Here is a 17,757-nt window from a genome sequence, read left to right as displayed (position 1 = left end):
GTTTATCTTTCATTTAATCTATTCTATGTATGTTTTTGTTCACGCGTGTGCCCAAACGTGCTTTGAACCCAATTTCAACCGTTAGGCGCTTTGGTGTGCATTGGGAGTGCGGGGCTGTGGGTACAACAAAAGAGCAAAACAAAAAGCTGCGTCCACCCAACTCAACATTTTTTCGCTGACCACACATGTTTGGATGGCCTTCCGATCACCGCTTCGTACTCTCTTGCTTTTCCTCCACATGGAAAAATACTTGATAGATGTTTGACGTAGCCCACAGGCTTGTGTTATGATCTGAAGTATTTAAGATATTTGTGGCTCGAAAGGGTCAAAGGTTACATTTGGGTGGAAAAAGGACAGCAAGAAGATGATGAAGTGCTTTTGCTGCCGTGACATGGTTTCAAGATGTAACTGCAAGCAAAAGCCTGGAGAAAACAATCATCATCATTTATTTAAATTACACAAGTTCCCCACAACTGTCGAACCTTCTGCTATTGTGTGATATTTCTGCACACTAGTTGGACTACTTTGGAATCCTACATAGACAACTGCATACACAAATAGAGAGCCGTTTGGTGCTACTAGTCAGGGTCCACGAAGCTACTCGTATGTGATACTGTACATGCAGATTAATTGGGCAAAGTCGTTACTAGTGCAGCACAGTAGTTTACAAGTAAGATTTAAGGCCAAAAGTGGCACTAGTTGTGTCGAATTTTTTTTTTTGTTGTTTAACTCTTACGCTAAATTGTCTTCCTAATGACGATAAACAGCGTACTAGTTCATGGACCTGTTAAACTGGATATGAAGTCATCGTCCAAAAACACCGCCACCCAACAGTGAAATCAAGGTAAAAAAAAATCTAAATAAAAACACAGCAAACATCTATGTATAAAACTAAACTTGGAATGCGACAACGAGTAATAAATATTAAAATAAAATGAAATAATTTTGTGACGAGTGACAGAACTGCTTGATCAGCTAAAATCCATTCAAATGGACGTCAGCTCAGTTTCACGTTTTTAATGGTCATCTAGCGCCCCCTATCGGGTTTCAGCGGTTAAATATTCCTTACAACCAATCAGACTCGAGTTCACTGCAACACGTGGAAATATCTACGCTGCTGATTGGACACTTATAGTGTCGGAGCCCCGCATGACTTGTCGGTTGTGGCCGAGCAAAACGAGGAGGGGAGGGGGTGTTTCAATGGCGGCCAGTGGCACTCCAAAATGCGAAAAACGGGATTATCCACTACATTTAGACCGCGTTTAAACACGCGAGTGTAGTTTGTTCGCACACCGGCGATTCCCCGGCAGTGCTTACCACTCGGGGGACGCGTTTCTGGCCTTGTTTCCACTCCGCGAGACGGACTTTAGGCGCTTGGTTTGAGGAATCAGGCCTAGCCGGTTGGCTAACAAACAAGCCTATTCTGGAGTTGAAAGGTAACACAGAGTACTTGCCAAACTTGATTATTGAAATTCTATTTTTGCCACTTGAACTCATTTCTGTCTTTGTTTTTTTATTTGCCGGCCACGCAGCATTCGAAATGTACAATTCTCAACGTTTTGTGCGGTCAAATAGGATGTGTAAACTAGCAGTTAGCACTCGGTGCTAACAGCTATCGGCTAACTTTATGTGAACTTTACAACCCGATGGCCCGCACGGAGGGTCGCCGCATTTTCAGATGGGCAAAAGTTAATTTCACCGATAAATGAACATCGGGATTAAGTTAGCTTTTTAAAAGTGCATCTAATTGGCTTGTTTTTAATGTGTCGGGCATTAGAAGAGTGACGGAAACGTGTTGAAAGCAGCTGCCGATTAGCAACTGAGCTCGGCTCACTTCTCTTACTTTCTAAGATAATTGAAAAGTAAATGGGATTTTTTTTAAGACAAACTGTTATTTCCTCCACAGGATTCCCTTGTATCGACTTCTATTGCGATAATAGAAATCAAAATAAATTTAAACATGTGATCTTTTACATATAATATATAATGTCATTTTTTTTCCAGCGTCAAATTAAGGCAGAGGTGGTACCATTCTAATCATTCGCAGAGGTCGTATGCCGCTCTCCACACTTGCTCAGTAAGTTGTTGTTCTTGGAAATTGATTTTATTTTAACAGCTGTCATGACCTTGCCTTAGAAATTACTCACTTTGAAAAGTCACAAAGCAAGCATATGTAAAACGTATTCTGTAAAATCATACATGCAGTTGTGTGTTACAATATAATAAAATACACCTGTTAAAAAAACCCAAACATTTTCAAACACCTTGGCAATAGCAAAAATAATCTGTCAGCAGTTTTGGACTATCCTCCAGCTGTTACCACTACATCTCCATTTGCACCACGAAGTGACGTGGGAATGTAGTTTGAAACATTTGGCTGAATCTGACCAAATAACATTGCGAAATACTTCAGAGTTCATCCTGCTGCTTTTGTCATCATCATAAGATATAAAGGAACCATTTCCTTTGACAGCTATACAGACCTACCTCGCCACGGAACGGCTGAGCAATTAATTGTCCCTTGACTTTTGGTCCCTTAAAAAGCAGGAGACACATTACAAAGTAATGTGTAATTCTTATACAAAGCACTTGATTGGGATGCAAACGCCATCAAATTGAAGCGCAAGGTCTGTCGCTAAAGCACATGGTGGTGTTTTGAGCCCCATAAATGAAAACTGCATTCATGTCCCATTATTTCTAGCCTGTTTGTAATGTCACTGTGGTCCTTCTGTTTCAGGTCACAGGTAATATGTAACATAAAGTCATCACGATGACATCCAGATTTGGGAAAACGTACAACCGCAAGGGAGGCGAGGCTAACTCCAAGTTCGAAGAAGTCTTCTCCAACAGGAAGCCCACCCTGACCACCAAATGGGGCGAGACCACCTACAAGGCCCAGCTGGGGGCCAAAAGGCCTCACGTGAAGTCGGGCGAGCTATCCAAGAGGCCCCGGCTGGAGGACAGCGACAGCGGGGACGACCCGTTTGGGTTCGACAGTGACGAAGAGTCCATGAGCGTCGATGAGGGCGGAGCAGCCGAGACGGTCGCCGAAAATGTCGTGACGACGGACAAAATTCCAAGTAAGGAGAGGGAAGGACTCGTTTTTGACGCTATGATATTGCAAGGGTTGCAAAAATCTTTTTTTTTTTTTTTTTTTTTTTTAACAAATTTTTTAAAAAAAAAAGAAAAAAAAAAATGAAACCCTTTTTTTGGTTTTTTTGGGGGTTTTTTGAAAATTTTTTGGCTTTTGAAGGAATCTTGAAACTGGCTGAATGGAATTGGCCGTTTTTTTTTTTTTTTTTTTTTTTTTTTAAGCAATTTTTTAAAAGACACAGAGCAAAAAAAATCGAAACCCTTTCTATGGTTTTATTGGCGATTTTTGGAAAATCTTGTGACTTCTTCTAAAGCAAAATATGGTTGCCCCTCCCAGTGTCCAGACTGCCAATGAATGGCCGCTGAGGAATGTCATTGTTGTTCACCTGAAGCAATTAAAAAGTCCACCCCGTTGAGCGGTTTGTTGTTTTTGCGTCGTCTTTGAAGTTATGATGTCACATAATGTAATATTCCTTTGTGTTATTGTCTGTTAACAGGCAAGACAGCAGCTGACACAAAGACCGTTGAAAATAACAAGCCACGGTGCGCAAGTGCGCCACAGAGCAGCCAGATGCCGGCGCCCACGACGTCTTTGTCAAACGCAGCAGCCCCCTCGGCTCACAACTCCTCAGGGACCCAGAGGACCCCCGTCGCTCCTCTGTCTGTCGTCGCACAGTCCACCGATGTTCCAGGTGGCAGCGGAGACCTCCAGACCACCTCCTCCTTGTCTAATGATGCACCACCGTCAGAAGAAAGTCCAGGGCAGGAGCCTCCTCCAGAGCCAGTGGACAACATTCCCCCTTCCCCGTTCACCCTCAGAGCCTCAAACTGCAAGAAATACCAGCCGCGCAGTCGGTCTAACAAATTATTCTCCGAAGACGATGCCGACGCGCCCCCCGAAGTGGCGACTGCTCCCGAGAAACCCAACAGCGTCGCTTCTGCCTCAGCGAGCAACAGCGCCGCCAACGCAAAGGTGCCGGCCAAGCCCACGGGGAGGGGAGGCGGCAGGGTCCGCGACTACACGGTCCTGCACCCGTCCTGCGTGTCGGTGTGCAACGTCACCATCCAGGATTCCATTGAGCGCAGCGCAGATGAGCTGGTGACGCCGGCCACGCCTGCCGACCTTGGCGACGCAGGACAGATGAAGAAGAAATCGGAGGCACAGCCTAAACATGCAAGGTAAGTGAGGAGGAGGTTGGGGATTCACTCGATGAGCATTCCTGTGGATCCTTAAAAAAATGAACTCATTCAAGATGCTGGCCGTTTGCACTGATCTCCCCCCAAATTCTCACGGCTGACTTGAGTCGGTCTCTGCACTTTAAAAGGCCTTGAAGCCATGAATATAAGCAATCAAAAGCAAGGCATTCATTGGCATTCAAATGGCTTCGATCAGTCTTTCAAAAATGTTAGCACACGATGAGTTCGATTTTACGATTGGAAATGATCTCAGTTAATTAACTTTGACATTAAAAAAGTTAATTTGAGATTGAAAAAGTCAATTAACTTTGAGATAAAAAAAGGCAACTAAAAAATAGTGTTAGCAATGAACTGCAACAAATCAAGGGCACACCGGAAACAAAATGCACAAAAGGGTCGTTGCACTGAAACGCCACTTTTTCTCGTAGATTCCGAACCGCTTGCGTCAAGACCAAGAAGACCAAGGCCGAGTCGAAGCTGGAGTTCTTCGGCTTCGAGGATGAGGAAGCCCAGAAAGGCGACGAGGCCTCCGAAGGCTCCGGCGGGGGGAAGAGCAGCTACAAGATTAAGTACTTTGGCTTTGACGACCTCAGCGAGAGCGACAGCGACGACGACAGCCCCCACGTCAAGGAGAAGAAGGCCAGGACGTCCGCGGCGGCGTTGGCCGCGCTCAGCTTCGGCGTGGACAGCCCCCACACCAGTGACTCCCAGGACAGCCAGGCCAGCAGCAATACAGGTATGCCGATTTTAAAATCTGCCGGCCAATTCAGCGGTCGGGCTCTACCGTGTTTTAATGAGTTGAAAAATGACATTCTCTTCATAATCTGTTTTGACTTCATGGCGGACGATATCCGCAATGTGATTGCGCTACCCCGGCTAATGTCACGTGACTCTTGCTTTTTGTTGTTCCTCCCCGCAGACACTTTTGACTTCGCCGACGACTCCAGTCCGGGGGGCGCCGAGGGCCAAAAAGGACGCTCAGGGAAGCAAAGCGAAAAGTCCAAGGACCTCGGTGGAGGATTCAAGAAGATCTTCAGCGGGCCTAAAAAGGTTTGTGAGTCATGATGCGATATTTGTCTCCGTGGCCTCGTGAAAATCGGTGAAGGCGCCGCTTTAACCCCATGACAGCTGCAAGATGAAGAAAGCGGTTCAGCGCGCGTGTTGCTAACATCACCTTATGGGCAACCTCATCTGAATTATTCTGCTCCAGTTTGCTGCGTTGCATTCACGGCACAGCTTGTTTATCTTGATTATGCTCTGCATCGGCTTTGGGTTGTTTGTTGTGGTCGGGCTTCCTCCGTTCCGCGCGTCTGCTACGCCTCACACACGCACGCATACACACACACTAAAACCCACTGCGCTGTTGTTGTGTGATATAATTGCACAGCACTCTTTGTCATTTTCAGGAAGTGTGCTTTGTGGCGCTCGGGGCTTGGGGGCGGGCGGAGTGGGGGGAGGAACTTGCGTTCCGTACCGCACCACCGACATCTCAGACTCGTCGTGCTCGTGTTGTACAATATTCATGTGTTCTCTTTGTGTTCATTTACAACAACAGCGCTTATGTTCGGTGCTCCAGCGCTTTATTTAGATGAACGGCAAGTGTAGAATTTCTTTTACAGGCTCTCTTTGTATCAGTGGCGTTGGTTGGTTTTGAAATTTAATGCAGTAAATTCCGGAACCCCGTTGAGCGCTATTTATTTTGACTTTACACGAGGAGGAGTTTCTGTAAAGTACAGCGAATCCTTATAATACATCCAGACCCAAGTGCAATATTTGCAAATCTGTGATCGAGTAAGACAGCTTTCTAGCTTCTGAGCACATTTAGGAACACACTTCCTAAGCACACTGTAATTGTCTTTGAATGCGAAAACAGCAGGGGTGTCAAACTCAATTTTTGTCACGAGCCACATCATCGTCGTGCTTTCCCTCAGTGGGCCGTTAGGAGAGAAAACTATTGAAAAATTTTGTCACTTCATCATATTACAGGACCACTTCATGCCAAATCGCAAAGTTTTAACCGAGCAGATTTCGTTTTTAATGAAACTTGGTGTACATGTTGATTATGCTGACGCAACACAAAACCTCAAATTTTAGGTCAATCGGAGCAGGGTTTTGGGAGCCACGGCCCACCAAATGTTTATCTTTGGCAAAAAGGGGCGTGGCCACCTTCCTTTGAACCCACATTTCAGGAACTACCGGTATACATGGAGGGCATTTTGCTGGCGAGGTTTCCACTGCGATGTGTCGCTATGTGTCACGTCGTATCGCTTCTTCTGTTTCAGTCCCCCGCCAAAGCAGTGTACAACGCTCGGCACTGGAACCAGCCAGAGTCCGAAGAGCTCCCCGTGCCGGCCCTCGCTCGATCGCAAACGGCTCCGGTAAGGCGCCGCCTCCACGCCGCGCAACAAATTGTGTTTGCCGAACATTTTTGCCTCGTCGAGCATTCATCACGTGGCACTTAGGAGCGCCGTTGAGACGATGGAGACGCGTTGTCTTAGTTCAGCGCACGATGCATGCAGCATTATGGAATCATTACCATTTGTTACACAATTCCCCGTTGGCCCTCCTGAGCACGAAGGCGGAATATTGTTTATTGGTCTCTCAGTAGTCAACGGTTCTGCTTTTAATTGCTCTAATTAGTCTCTTTCGCTTCGAGTGGAGTTGTTTGCCCTGACGCTGAACCTCCATTTACAAAAATGCCGCGTTTTCATCTCGCCGTGCTCCCCCACGCGAGTCAATGTTTGCTCAGGGACTCGCAAATTGCACTTTGTCAACAGGGATTTTCAAAAGTTGCCCTCGACTTTGCACTTCCTCATCTGTTAACAGCACTTATTCAGGACCTGTGTGCTTAACAGACTATTCGGCTGCGTTAAATTGTCAAGACATGTCATTAAACAGATTTTGTGGCTGCCGCCTGAGTTCCATTTCTCTTTTCCTGCTTCCTCCTCCCCAGGCCATCTTATCGAGCGGCGGCAGCAGCAGCAGCAGCAGCAAGGACAGCAACTCCCATAAAGATGACGGCTTGTTTAAAGCTCCTCCGCCCCCGCCCAAAGTCATTAAATCAGAGACCATCCCCACGCGACCCTACCAGGACATCGTCACGGCTCTCAAGTGCAGGAAGGAGCACAAGGAGGTGAGCTGTAACCCAACGGGGGGGAGGGAGGGGTGGCACGGTGATTTCGGTCTTTGATTCACGTTCACATTTTGTGTGTGAGTGAAGACCTCATCATTAATTAAAAACGGCGTCCCACAAGTCATTTATTTTTGGTAAATATTTTGGTCTGATATGTTTACGCAACTGCCACATAAATTAATGTGAAGGATGGTTTATCGGATTCAGTTAAGGGTTGGTAACTGACTAAATGAACACTTGGACTCGCAGCCATTTAAGCGTAAACAGACAACTTTACAGGTTTCTACCAAACAAGTGAGGCATAAACACCACCTGGCAAACAATGCCCCAAAATTGACATATAGCTTAATTATCTACCTTCTGTCATCGAGTGGAAGAGCATTGGATAGAGATAAATTGACAAAAATAATTGGCATTGGATAATTTCTAAAGCCACACCTGATATCTCTCACGCATTACTGGTGCAAATCCGATTCAAATAGTAATGCAAAAAAAAAAAAAAAAAAAACTGTGGCTTTATCACATCAACGATGGACAATTTAGTGTCAGAATTCGAACCCCAGCCTCACAAGTGTGGGCGACACAAGGTAACCACCAGGCTGCCATGATATGAATACTCATTCTGAAGTCACGCTCCCCTAAAATTGCTCTCAAAAAGCTTCAATTTGAGATTCGGGGGCTTGGATTTTCAACACACAGCCTGGAAGTAACAAATTTTTAGATGATGGTGAATGCATTTTGAACGTTAAAACGCCGCTATTACGAGAATTCTGCCCATCCAAAATGCTCCCGCAGAAGCGTGAAAACATCAACAAACCAATTTCATCATTTCATCAATCGTAGAAAGGGTTCTGTCAGTCGTCATCTGTACCTGTGGGTAAAAAACAAAAAAAAACAAAAAAAGCAAAAAAGGACGTTTCGCTTCTCTCACAGAAGCTTCGTCAGCGGTAGACAACCCTGAAGTCTCCGTGAAGACTCCGGGAAGTTGCTCTGCGCTAAAAAGCTGAGCGTGGCCTGTTTGAGGACTGGGTGGGGATGGTTAGTCACGCCCCTATTGGTTTATTAGAGGCCCATTGGTTTCTAAATTCCCTATCATTGGGTCTTGATTAGGCCTATTGTTTGGGCTAAGGCTGAATAGCTACTTTCAGTTAGCCTGATCAGCATGTCTATGTCCCTTACTGGTCAACAAGTTATTGTAAATAGGAGACAGGTTAAATCTGATACCTCCTTCACGGTTCAGAGAGGGTGAAAATTTTTTAACAAAAATCGCTTCTTTTACCCCCCTTTCAAACCATCTCTTTTCTGTTCCTAGGATTTTTACTTGTTCATCAGGCTACCGCTGACGAAGCTTCTGTGAGAGAAGCGAAACGTCCTTTTTTGCTTTTTTTGTTTTTTGTTTTTTTTTTGTTTTTTACCCACAGGTACAGATGACGACTGACAGAACCCTTTCTACGATGGAACTTTCCTGTACGACTGAGAGCCTCCACAAGCATCATTTCATCAAAAAAAAAAAAAGTGCATCAGTCTTAAAAGTTTCCTGCCTTCACTGGGCTGTTGGCAATTTTGTGCATTTTTCCGTCTGCTGGTTGAAGCCAAAGAAAGCGATCGCGGTGCTAATCGCAACAATTAAAAGTGAAGTAAATCCGTCACGCGGGCTTTGAGGTTGTCCACACACGCAGCCTCGGCGCCATTACCCCGGAATAAGCGTTTTCCCCGAGAGGTGACGGCATGTTTGGGCAGATGCCGCAGCTTTTGCCAATTAGCTGCAATCAAGCTCCTTTGCCTTCTTCCAGCTCTACACGGTGGTGCAGCACGTCAAGCACTTCAACGACGTGGTGGAGTTTGGAGAGAATCAAGAGTTCACAGATGACTTTGAGTACCTGGAGACGGGCTTGAAAAGCAGTCAGCCGCTCAACACGAGATGCCTTAGGTAAGCGGAGCGAAACGCTTAGTTTGTCTTCACCGATGCTATTTTGGTTTTTTGTTTATACCTCGCCTGTGACACATTCAACTCCAACTGTATTTCTCGAGCACTTTAAAACAACCGCCGCTGTATACAAAGTGCTGTACATGGAGCAAAAATAATTCATACCAAAAATGAAGAACAAAGACCGCAGAAAGCACCAAAACAGTCCAACTAAAAATGAAATCTCATGCTGAGCCAAAAGCCAAAGAATAAAAATGAGTTTGACAGATGGGCAACGAGGGGGCTTGTCGAATGTTCAGTGGGAGGGACCACTAACGGAAAAGGCTCGATCCCCTCCGAGCCTCCGCTTAGTTCTCGGTACCGAGAATAGCGTCTGGTCAGAGGGGTAAGGTGGGGCGAGGCCATTTCAAGATTTGAAAACAAATAATAGGACCTTCAAAAGAACCCTAAAATGAGCCAGTGAAGGGATGCCAGAGTAGCAGTCAAGAGGCGAGCATTAACGTCGGTGTTTCTATTATGAGTGCCAAGTAGCTCATTAAATTGATTGAACGGTGCAAGTGCTTGTCAATTAACATTTGTCCACGTTGGCGCGTCTTTGCCAGTCGAGAAAGCGACTCGCGCTTCCCGCCAAAGCTCATAACCCAGCAACTTGCTGCTTCAGCGTAGCTTGGAAACATGCCAGGGTTGTTTTTTTTTTTTTTTTTTTTTCTTGAAAGGCTTTTGAGATTAAAATAATTTCATCAGCGAGAGCGCACGTGATCCGAGTTTCGGAACGACACCAAAAGTATACCCGTCTCCCGCATGGGCTTTTTATATTTTGTCTTGATGATTCATGCTGGGAAGTTGAGGAAAATATCAACACTGGCCCTCACAAAAATGTCATACTTTTTTTTTTTTTTTTGCAAGCAGTTAGCAAGAAAGAAAAATACTGCCGTGACTTAAATGATATAAAACATTCCTAATGGGCTGTTTTTATAACCTGAAGTTTGGTCATTGTTGAGTTCTCAAACATTTCCCGGCCACGTTGTATCCTGTTCAAACCACTTGTGATGGTTTCTATTAGCGCCCTCTCTTGGTAGCGCCGCAGTCGAATTACTCGGATGATTCGAAAGAAAAATCACAGGGATCACTGATTCTAAAATGATTCGAGCGCGACAGACCTGGAAATATGCTCACAGCTGATCACCGCAATCGACCCGTAATTGATCGCGATCACATGATCGCCCATCCTGAGCAGCCGGTATTTTCTCAAATGGTGAAAGACGAAGGGGAAGAGACCATTTGATCCATGTCATTCTTGTGCGTGCGTCCCAGTATAATCAGCCTGGCCACGCGCTGTGCCATGCCCAGCTTCAGGATGCATCTGCGGGCAAGAGGCAAGGTGGCGCAGGTCTTCAAAATGCTCAGCGATTCGTCGCAGCACCCGGTCAGTCGTAAGTCGTCCCGTATGATGTTGGATTCCCCCGCGGGTTCCCGTGCTCGCTCACTTTTGTTTGTCCGTCACTCAATCAGAACCTGGCCTTGTGCACGGCGGCGCTCATGTACATCCTGAGCCGCGACCGCCTCAACATGGACCTGGACCGCGCCTGCCTGGAGCTGATGATCAAGCTGCTGGAGCTGGACCAGGACTACTCGGCCCACCAGGACCAGCTCACCGCCAAGGAAGTGGCAAAGGTCAAAGAGAAGATCCGGAAACTGTGCGAAACGGTACACAACAAACACCTGGACCTGGAAAACATCACGGTGCGTTGGAAGCTATCGCTGGAAATTGCAGAAGACGAATAAAGTTGAGGTCGGGCGCTGAATTTTATTCTTCTTTTTTTTTTGTAGACGGGTCACCTTGCTATGGAGACGTTGCTCTCTCTGACGTCCAAAAGAGCAGGCGATTGGTTCAAGGAAGAGCTCAGACTCTTGGGAGGTTTGGACCACATTGTCGACAAAGGTACGCCAAACCTTCACGATATTGCGCATTACGCTGGACACTGTGTAGTTCAAGTGACACACTTTGAATATACGTCATGGCAACGTCAAGAGGGGGGAAAAAAAAACACAAGGAATGGGATATCTTCTGATTGCAATCAGGCTTCTTCCAAAGTTGGATACAAATCTGATTCTTATCAGATTTGTGCCAATGCGCCGTATCAGATAAACCCGCGTCAATGCAAGCTCGACTGCCTCGAAATACGGTCATCCCTGATATTTGTCGGGCGATAGGGATCCGGGTCTGGCGTGAAAACCATAAACTGTTGCCGGCAAGTGATGCCATTTGTAACCTCGCGGTCATTTTATTTATTTATTTATTTATTTTGTGCCAACTTGGGGAACAGTCAGAATTTCGTCCTGTACGATGCTGATATTCCCAACCGTACCTGCCCAAACACCCGCTACAAATGGAACCCGCTACAAACGGATACTACAGCAAGCATGAACAACTAAATATGGTGTGTCCATCACTGACTTTAAAAAACAAAAACAAAACCTGACAAAAAATAAAAACAAAAAATGTGGAGTAATGCCAAAGTCGCCCTGGTTTAAATCAATGGCGTCCGCGCATTGCCGCGTCCTGCGTTCAGTCAGTGCCAAGCTAGCGTATTGGATATGTGTCACTTGAAATGTCGATGAAAAAGTAGACGGTCAAACGCATCCGATGGAGACATTAAATTAGAAATGGGGCTCTTGGACCTGCGGTGTAAATCCATTTTAAGGGGCGCTTTCCAGTGGATGTGCCAATCAAGTTGTCTCGTTCTTCATTGTATCGTTTGCCTAGTGAAAGAGTGCGTGCAAAACCTGAGCCAAGAGGACGACAAGGAGAACCTGGTCGCATCTTTGTGGGGAGCCGAGCGATGTTTGCGGGTCCTCGAGAGTGTAAGTGGGAGGTCTCGTCTCGAGCGTCATCCCCCTGAGGCCAAATTGGGTGCTAAAACCATGCGCGCTTGCTTGGTTTTTATCTGCTGCTGATTGATAAGCCCCATCAAAAGTCTGCTTTTCACCTTTACAGTCGATGCCTTGACTCCCCTCCTTGTACTCGTAATTGATATCCTTGCTTTCACCTCTGGGGGTGGGGGGGTGCGCGGGGGGAACGACAGGTGACCGTGCAGAATCCGGAAAACCAGGGCTACTTAATTGCCTACAAGGACTCGCAGCTCATCGTCTCCTCTGCAAGGTGAGGCGCAAACCCGTCGGCGGTCTTTCGAAAGCAACTTTGCGTTTCAATTAGGCTGCCGCTCACACTCTTTTCATGCGCGCCGGTCGTCAGAGCGCTGTGCTACTGCGAGGATATGATCCAGCGATATAGCAGAGCGTTGAACAACAGCTCCTTGTCGGCGGAGTCGGGCGCCGCCTCGCTGCCCCACTGCAGCTTCAGCAACGTGGGCAAGGCGGTGGAGGACTGCATGAGGGCCGTCATCGGCGTCCTGCTCAACCTCACCCACGACAACGGTAGGTAACGTTTGGCTCCAATAGACGCCACAATGAAATCAGATAGCCTCCTCTGAACCCTTCGGTGGTGTTATTGGGTGCACTTGGCTTGTTTTCAACTTGAAAACTCGATTAAAACAATTTTTAAATGGGGGAAAAAAGAAAAGCAATAATACACAGATGATTTTATTTTTCAATGTGCAAACACTAGTTTGCCCTTACTACGCAGAGCAGTAAAATTAACCCAAATATACTCCCAATACACTGGTGTCAAACTCAAGGCCCGGGGGCCACATCCGGCCCGCCACATCATTATATGCGGCCCGCGAAAGCACCTCACACATGCCAACTTCCATGGTCCTTTCTAAAATGTCTTCCAAAATTTTAAATCCTCATATGCAATAATTATGATATATTCTAAGCATTTTCTTGTTGCCAAACACTCATGATAGTAACATAAACAATAGTTGAATCAACAGTTATTTTTGACGTCTTGATATGGTTGCAGTCATAACGGCCCTCCAAGTGAAACACGAACCAAAAATGAGTTTTGACATCCCTGCTCTAATATATTGAACTCATTCACTCCCAAAGACGTTTTTAAACGTCTTTTCAGACTTGGTCCAGAATTGGCTGGTACGGAATGTGTTAATATACATCGAAATGATTTGACCGCATTCACATTAAAAAAAAACAAAACTTCCACTACATGAGGTAATAGGATCTCTTATCTTCCAGTGTCCAAATGATTTTGTTTTGTCTGCAGAGTGGGGAAGCACCAAGACGGGCGAGCAGGATAAGCTCATCGTCACGGCGCTGAATTGTGTTCTGCGGGTTCCGCGCTTCATCCCGCAGGAACAACGGTTCGACGTGCGAGTGCTGGTGAGCCGCTTCAAATTTTTGAGAGAGTCATTCCAGCCCAGGCCTACTATTTCATTTCTTTTTTTCTTTTTTGTTTTAAATAATTCACGTGTTCCGCTTCTTCGTCCAGGGTCTGGGCCTGCTCATTAATTTGGTGGAGTACAGCTCCAGAAACCGCCACTATCTGGTGGACATGGTGTACAGCATGGATGACTTCTGCCTGGAGGACAGCCTGACGCAGCCGGCCGACCCGACGCAAGCGGACGCTTTGGCCGAGACTCGGGAAGACGGAGCGGAGAAGCCCGAGGCCTCCGGTGCCTTGGCGGCCCTGGTCAAGGTAGGGAACGTATTCGGGCAAAGTGTCGTCGCACGTTGGCTGCCTTCTGTCATAGACGGAAGAATCGGTGCCGAAAAAAAAAAAGTGGCTCTTTCTTTGCCAGCTCTTCCTGGAGCGAGAACGCGCCGCCATCCTGGCCGAGGCCAAAACCGACGACCTCATCAGCGAGGCGCCCAAGCCCCAGGACCAGAGCGGCGAGTGGAAGGAGACCATGGGGGAGATCCAGTGGGTGGCGGCCGAGCCCAACGACAGCCAACCGCAACCGGAGAATCCAAAGAAAGAGGAGGAGGACGAAGAGTTGGACCTAAACAAAGGTAAATGATTGGATTTTTTTTTTTTTTTTAGCCTTTTGTTGAGATTGGAAGTCAGCTCGGGAAAAGTCGGCCACTCGCTGACATTTGACAATAAACATTTCACCCGTTGCCGAAATATTCCACTCGTGACTTTTCACTATTCTGCTCTCACAGCCTGACACTGAAAAGGTCAGGCGGAGAAAGATGCTGGAAACTCTGATTTGTCGCATTTTGGTCGGATCAACCGCTTAGTGTGGAAATTACGCTTTTCAATTGCGGCCGCTGCGGGCAAAGGCGTGCAGCTGGTTAAGGTTTTTTTTTCCCCCCCTCTTGCTTTGTCGAAGCTTTGCAGCATGCCGGCAAGCACATGGAGGACAGCATTGTGGCCTCCTACACGGCTTTGCTACTGGGATGCCTCTGCCAAGGCAGCCAGGTACACACACACACACTAACACACACACACACACACACACACACACACACACACCAGTTGATGTTTGCAGAATCACCGGAGTCAAACACAGTTTACACTTAAAATGGTCTCACGTCAACGTGTTTTGCCTTTTTCTGACAATCGCGCGTCTTCCCTGCGGTTGGGCAGGTGAACGTGACTACTGTGAGACGGCACCTCCCCAAAGGAGACTTCTCCATCATGACGGAGATGCTCAAGAAGTTCCTGAGCTTCATGAACCTCACGGTGAGTCTCGAAGTTGTTGTAAGGGGTACTGAGGGCTCGGCCATTATTCGATTTTACTGATTACATTTGACTGTTTTTGCGAGAAATATCCTTCGCGGCGTCTGTAGTTTTAAAGCAGTGGTTTTGTTGTCACCCGGGGATTCACATTTTCGTGTTGTCAATAATTTGGGATACAATTTTCTATAAGGGACCATTGGTACTCACCCCGTTGAGAATCACCGGATTGAAGCAGATTGGCACAGTTTCCGTTGAACTCGGTCAATTTTATTTTTCAACAAAATATAGACTAGTTGGTACATTGAGAAGTGTATACCATTTTAAGTTTAAATCGGTCAATCAATCAATGCGTTAACGTTCCTCCATTTTATTTCTTCTTCGTAAGTCAGTGTCCCATCACCCATGAGCTATTGATAGAATTTGAGAAGACCTCTGGGCCGGGCTAACTATTATATTTACTCGTACCCAATGGCACCATTTTATAGACGCACATGAATCAAGTACAAAAATGCGTCCCCTTTACAGCGTCTCTCTTCTCCTCCGTGCGTAACCGCTCACCCCTCCCCTCCCTGCTCATCGAGAACCTCAAAGCTGCAGCTCCTTTACGCAACTCTGCAAGCAGCCAATCATATTGGGGCCCGCTTAGAAGTCCCCCAACCTCATTACCGGTGACATTATTGAAACCGTGACTTTTTAAAGACCGCGGGAAACTTTCGAACCAGTTATTCGCCCATGCCAATAAATATATAAACACCCACACAAAACCAGGTGTGTACATCTTCCCAATAAATGATGATTCGATACATAGGGGTGTGATACGATTTCAAGGAGAGTACATTTTAAAGTGTTAAGATACAGTTGGATACACAACTCCTCACAATTTGCCGTCTGGCTCTGTTGTTTGTCTCTCCCAGTGTGCGGTGGGCACCACGGGGCAGAAGTCCATCTCCCGGGTCATCGACTATCTGGAGCACTGCTAACAGCGGACACTCAAACTAACGCGCGGACCGCACAGCCGAGGGGACATGTCGGGTGCTCTCAGACCAGAACCGCGTGGCGGCGGGATGTGGGCCAAGGGCGGGAGCCGCGCCCGACACACGACACACAACCGAACCAAAGCCAGCGCTAGCGCTCCCCGTCAATATCCACCACTCGGATTTCAGTGGCAAGGGGGGTGGTGGGGGGGGGGCAACGTATGAAATTTCCCAGATGGTTCCCTTTTTATTTTCCCATTTTATTCCCCCCATTTTTTTAAAATCTTCTACGTCAAAAGCCAAGAGTGATCTCGCCGACCAGCATGAAGAAACAATCACTTTCATGCATGTCACAATGATGTCTCCATGCATTCGCTGGCCCTCGTGTTTGCAGTTGAATGTCAAGGGGGTCCTTCATGTATTTTGGAGTTTATGTTCTCACATTTTCCAATTTTTCATTCTCCTTTCTGAGGGCCTTTTATTTGAATTTTATGAATGCGGAATCACTTTTGAATGAAATTGGCACTCGAGTGACAATGGCTCAAGCCGGACACGTTTTAGCGCATTTTTTTGTTTTAGATTATTTAAATCCTACAACACAGTACATAGTCTCACAATGAATTTTAACCTTGTAGATGTGGACTACTGTGTGTGCTTTTTTTTTTATTTTTAATTGTAATTTTAATTTAATTATCGCTCATTTTATTGTAGCGTCTAAAAAAAAAAAATGGACGCTCACACTGAAAAATTGCGAGCACACTGAGTGCATCTTCAAGTCCAACCACAACATGTGATGTAAGACCCATAGTAGCTCAACTCAACTATGTGGTATTTCTCTCAAGTTCAATCTGTCATGTATGAATCTGTGCGATTTCACCGGACTTGTCGATTAGCATGTTTGCCTCGCAGGAAGGAGTTCTGGGTTTGATGATGGTTGTTCTCAAGCTTCCGTTCCCCTAAACATACATGTTAAGGTTAATTAAAGACCCTAAAGTGTCCATAGGTGTGAGTTTGAACCCTTGTCTATAGGTGGGCTACGGCAGGCTGGCGACTTGTGCGCATATCCTGCCTCAGCTGAGGATAAGCACGATCGAGAATAGATGAATGGATGGTTTAGTTGCTTATTATCTGCTATTATGTAAGGAAATTAATTTGTTTTAAAACATGGTTTCTGTATGTTCAGCCATCTGCCCACAAGCTTCTCCCCACCTTTCACAAATATTTATATCCCCCCCCCCACCCCCCACGTGTTGTCATTTCAGCCATGCACGTCTACACGGACGTCATCCGCTCGGCCTACGGGCCACCAGCCCTCAGTGATGAACTTTAACCTTGCAAAATGTCTGCTCTGTATGGAATTGTAGAATGTAAATACTCATGTACATAAGCAATTGATGGACATTGACAAAGATGCTTAGACTACTTTTTGCCCCCACCCACCCCACCTCCTGTCTTCCCTCACCAACTACCTGGAAGCTGATAATGTTTTTATTTTATACAATATTTGTCATTTGGAAAAAGAATCAAGGAGTGAGAAAAAAAAAGTTTGTACCCGTTTCTGTGTAAATAGTAATGGAATAAGTAAAAAGAAAAAAAAAACGACGCCTGACTTTATTTTACCATTTCTATTTTCCATGACGTTTGTAAAAGTAGAATGGCAAAACGCACTTTACACCTCACCGAATTACGGCAAAACGCACTTTGCGACACGACAGCGACAACTGACTTCACTCGTCATTACAAAACCCACAAAGACGAGTAAGATACCGTCACGGTTTAGCTTGCGATACAAACCGGTTTGGCAACAGTCAGAAAGATGAGATTGCAAACA

General features: G+C 46.1%; 1 protein-coding gene across 3 annotated transcripts; it reads left to right on the top strand.

Moving 5' to 3' along the window:
• The first annotated feature begins 1,144 nt into the window (after positions 1-1,144).
• On the top strand, positions 1,145-17,524 carry wapla (WAPL cohesin release factor a). Of its 3 annotated transcripts, none has more exons than XM_019860303.1 (21): positions 1,145-1,436; positions 2,005-2,049; positions 2,738-3,080; positions 3,591-4,272; positions 4,719-5,026; positions 5,210-5,340; positions 6,573-6,668; positions 7,244-7,423; positions 9,217-9,353; positions 10,665-10,776; positions 10,863-11,093; positions 11,181-11,292; positions 12,118-12,215; positions 12,437-12,513; positions 12,607-12,788; positions 13,534-13,649; positions 13,759-13,965; positions 14,069-14,279; positions 14,603-14,691; positions 14,860-14,955; positions 15,867-17,524. In XM_019860303.1, the coding sequence occupies exons 3-21, from the start codon at positions 2,771-2,773 to the stop codon at positions 15,930-15,932; spliced, it is 3,441 nt and encodes a 1,146-aa protein (XP_019715862.1). In that variant the 5' UTR covers positions 1,145-1,436; positions 2,005-2,049; positions 2,738-2,770; the 3' UTR covers positions 15,933-17,524. The 3 variants fall into 3 exon arrangements, with proteins under 3 accessions (XP_019715862.1, XP_019715861.1, XP_019715863.1); XM_019860302.1 differs by having other exon boundaries at positions 2,005-2,077; XM_019860304.1 differs by lacking the exon at positions 2,005-2,049.
• Positions 17,525-17,757: the final 233 nt, after the last annotated feature.

This window comes from Hippocampus comes, unplaced genomic scaffold (genome assembly GCF_001891065.2).
Source record: "Hippocampus comes isolate QL1 unplaced genomic scaffold, H_comes_QL1_v1.1 scaffold39, whole genome shotgun sequence".
Taxonomy (NCBI): domain Eukaryota; kingdom Metazoa; phylum Chordata; class Actinopteri; order Syngnathiformes; family Syngnathidae; genus Hippocampus; species Hippocampus comes.
This window is presented reverse-complemented; position numbering and strand designations above follow the sequence as displayed.

What these genes read in the sequence shown, in the direction of transcription:
- wapla (XM_019860304.1), top strand. Translation starts at nt 2,771, where the DNA reads ATGACATCCAGATTTGGGAAAACGTACAACCGCAAGGGAGGCGAGGCT. An exon ending in GCGATTCGTCGCAGCACCCG is followed by an intron (nt 10,777 to 10,862) that starts GTCAGTCGTAAG and finishes TCACTCAATCAG; the next exon opens with AACCTGGCCTTGTGCACGGC. An exon ending in TGGACCTGGAAAACATCACG is followed by an intron (nt 11,094 to 11,180) that starts GTGCGTTGGAAG and finishes TTTTTTTTGTAG; the next exon opens with ACGGGTCACCTTGCTATGGA.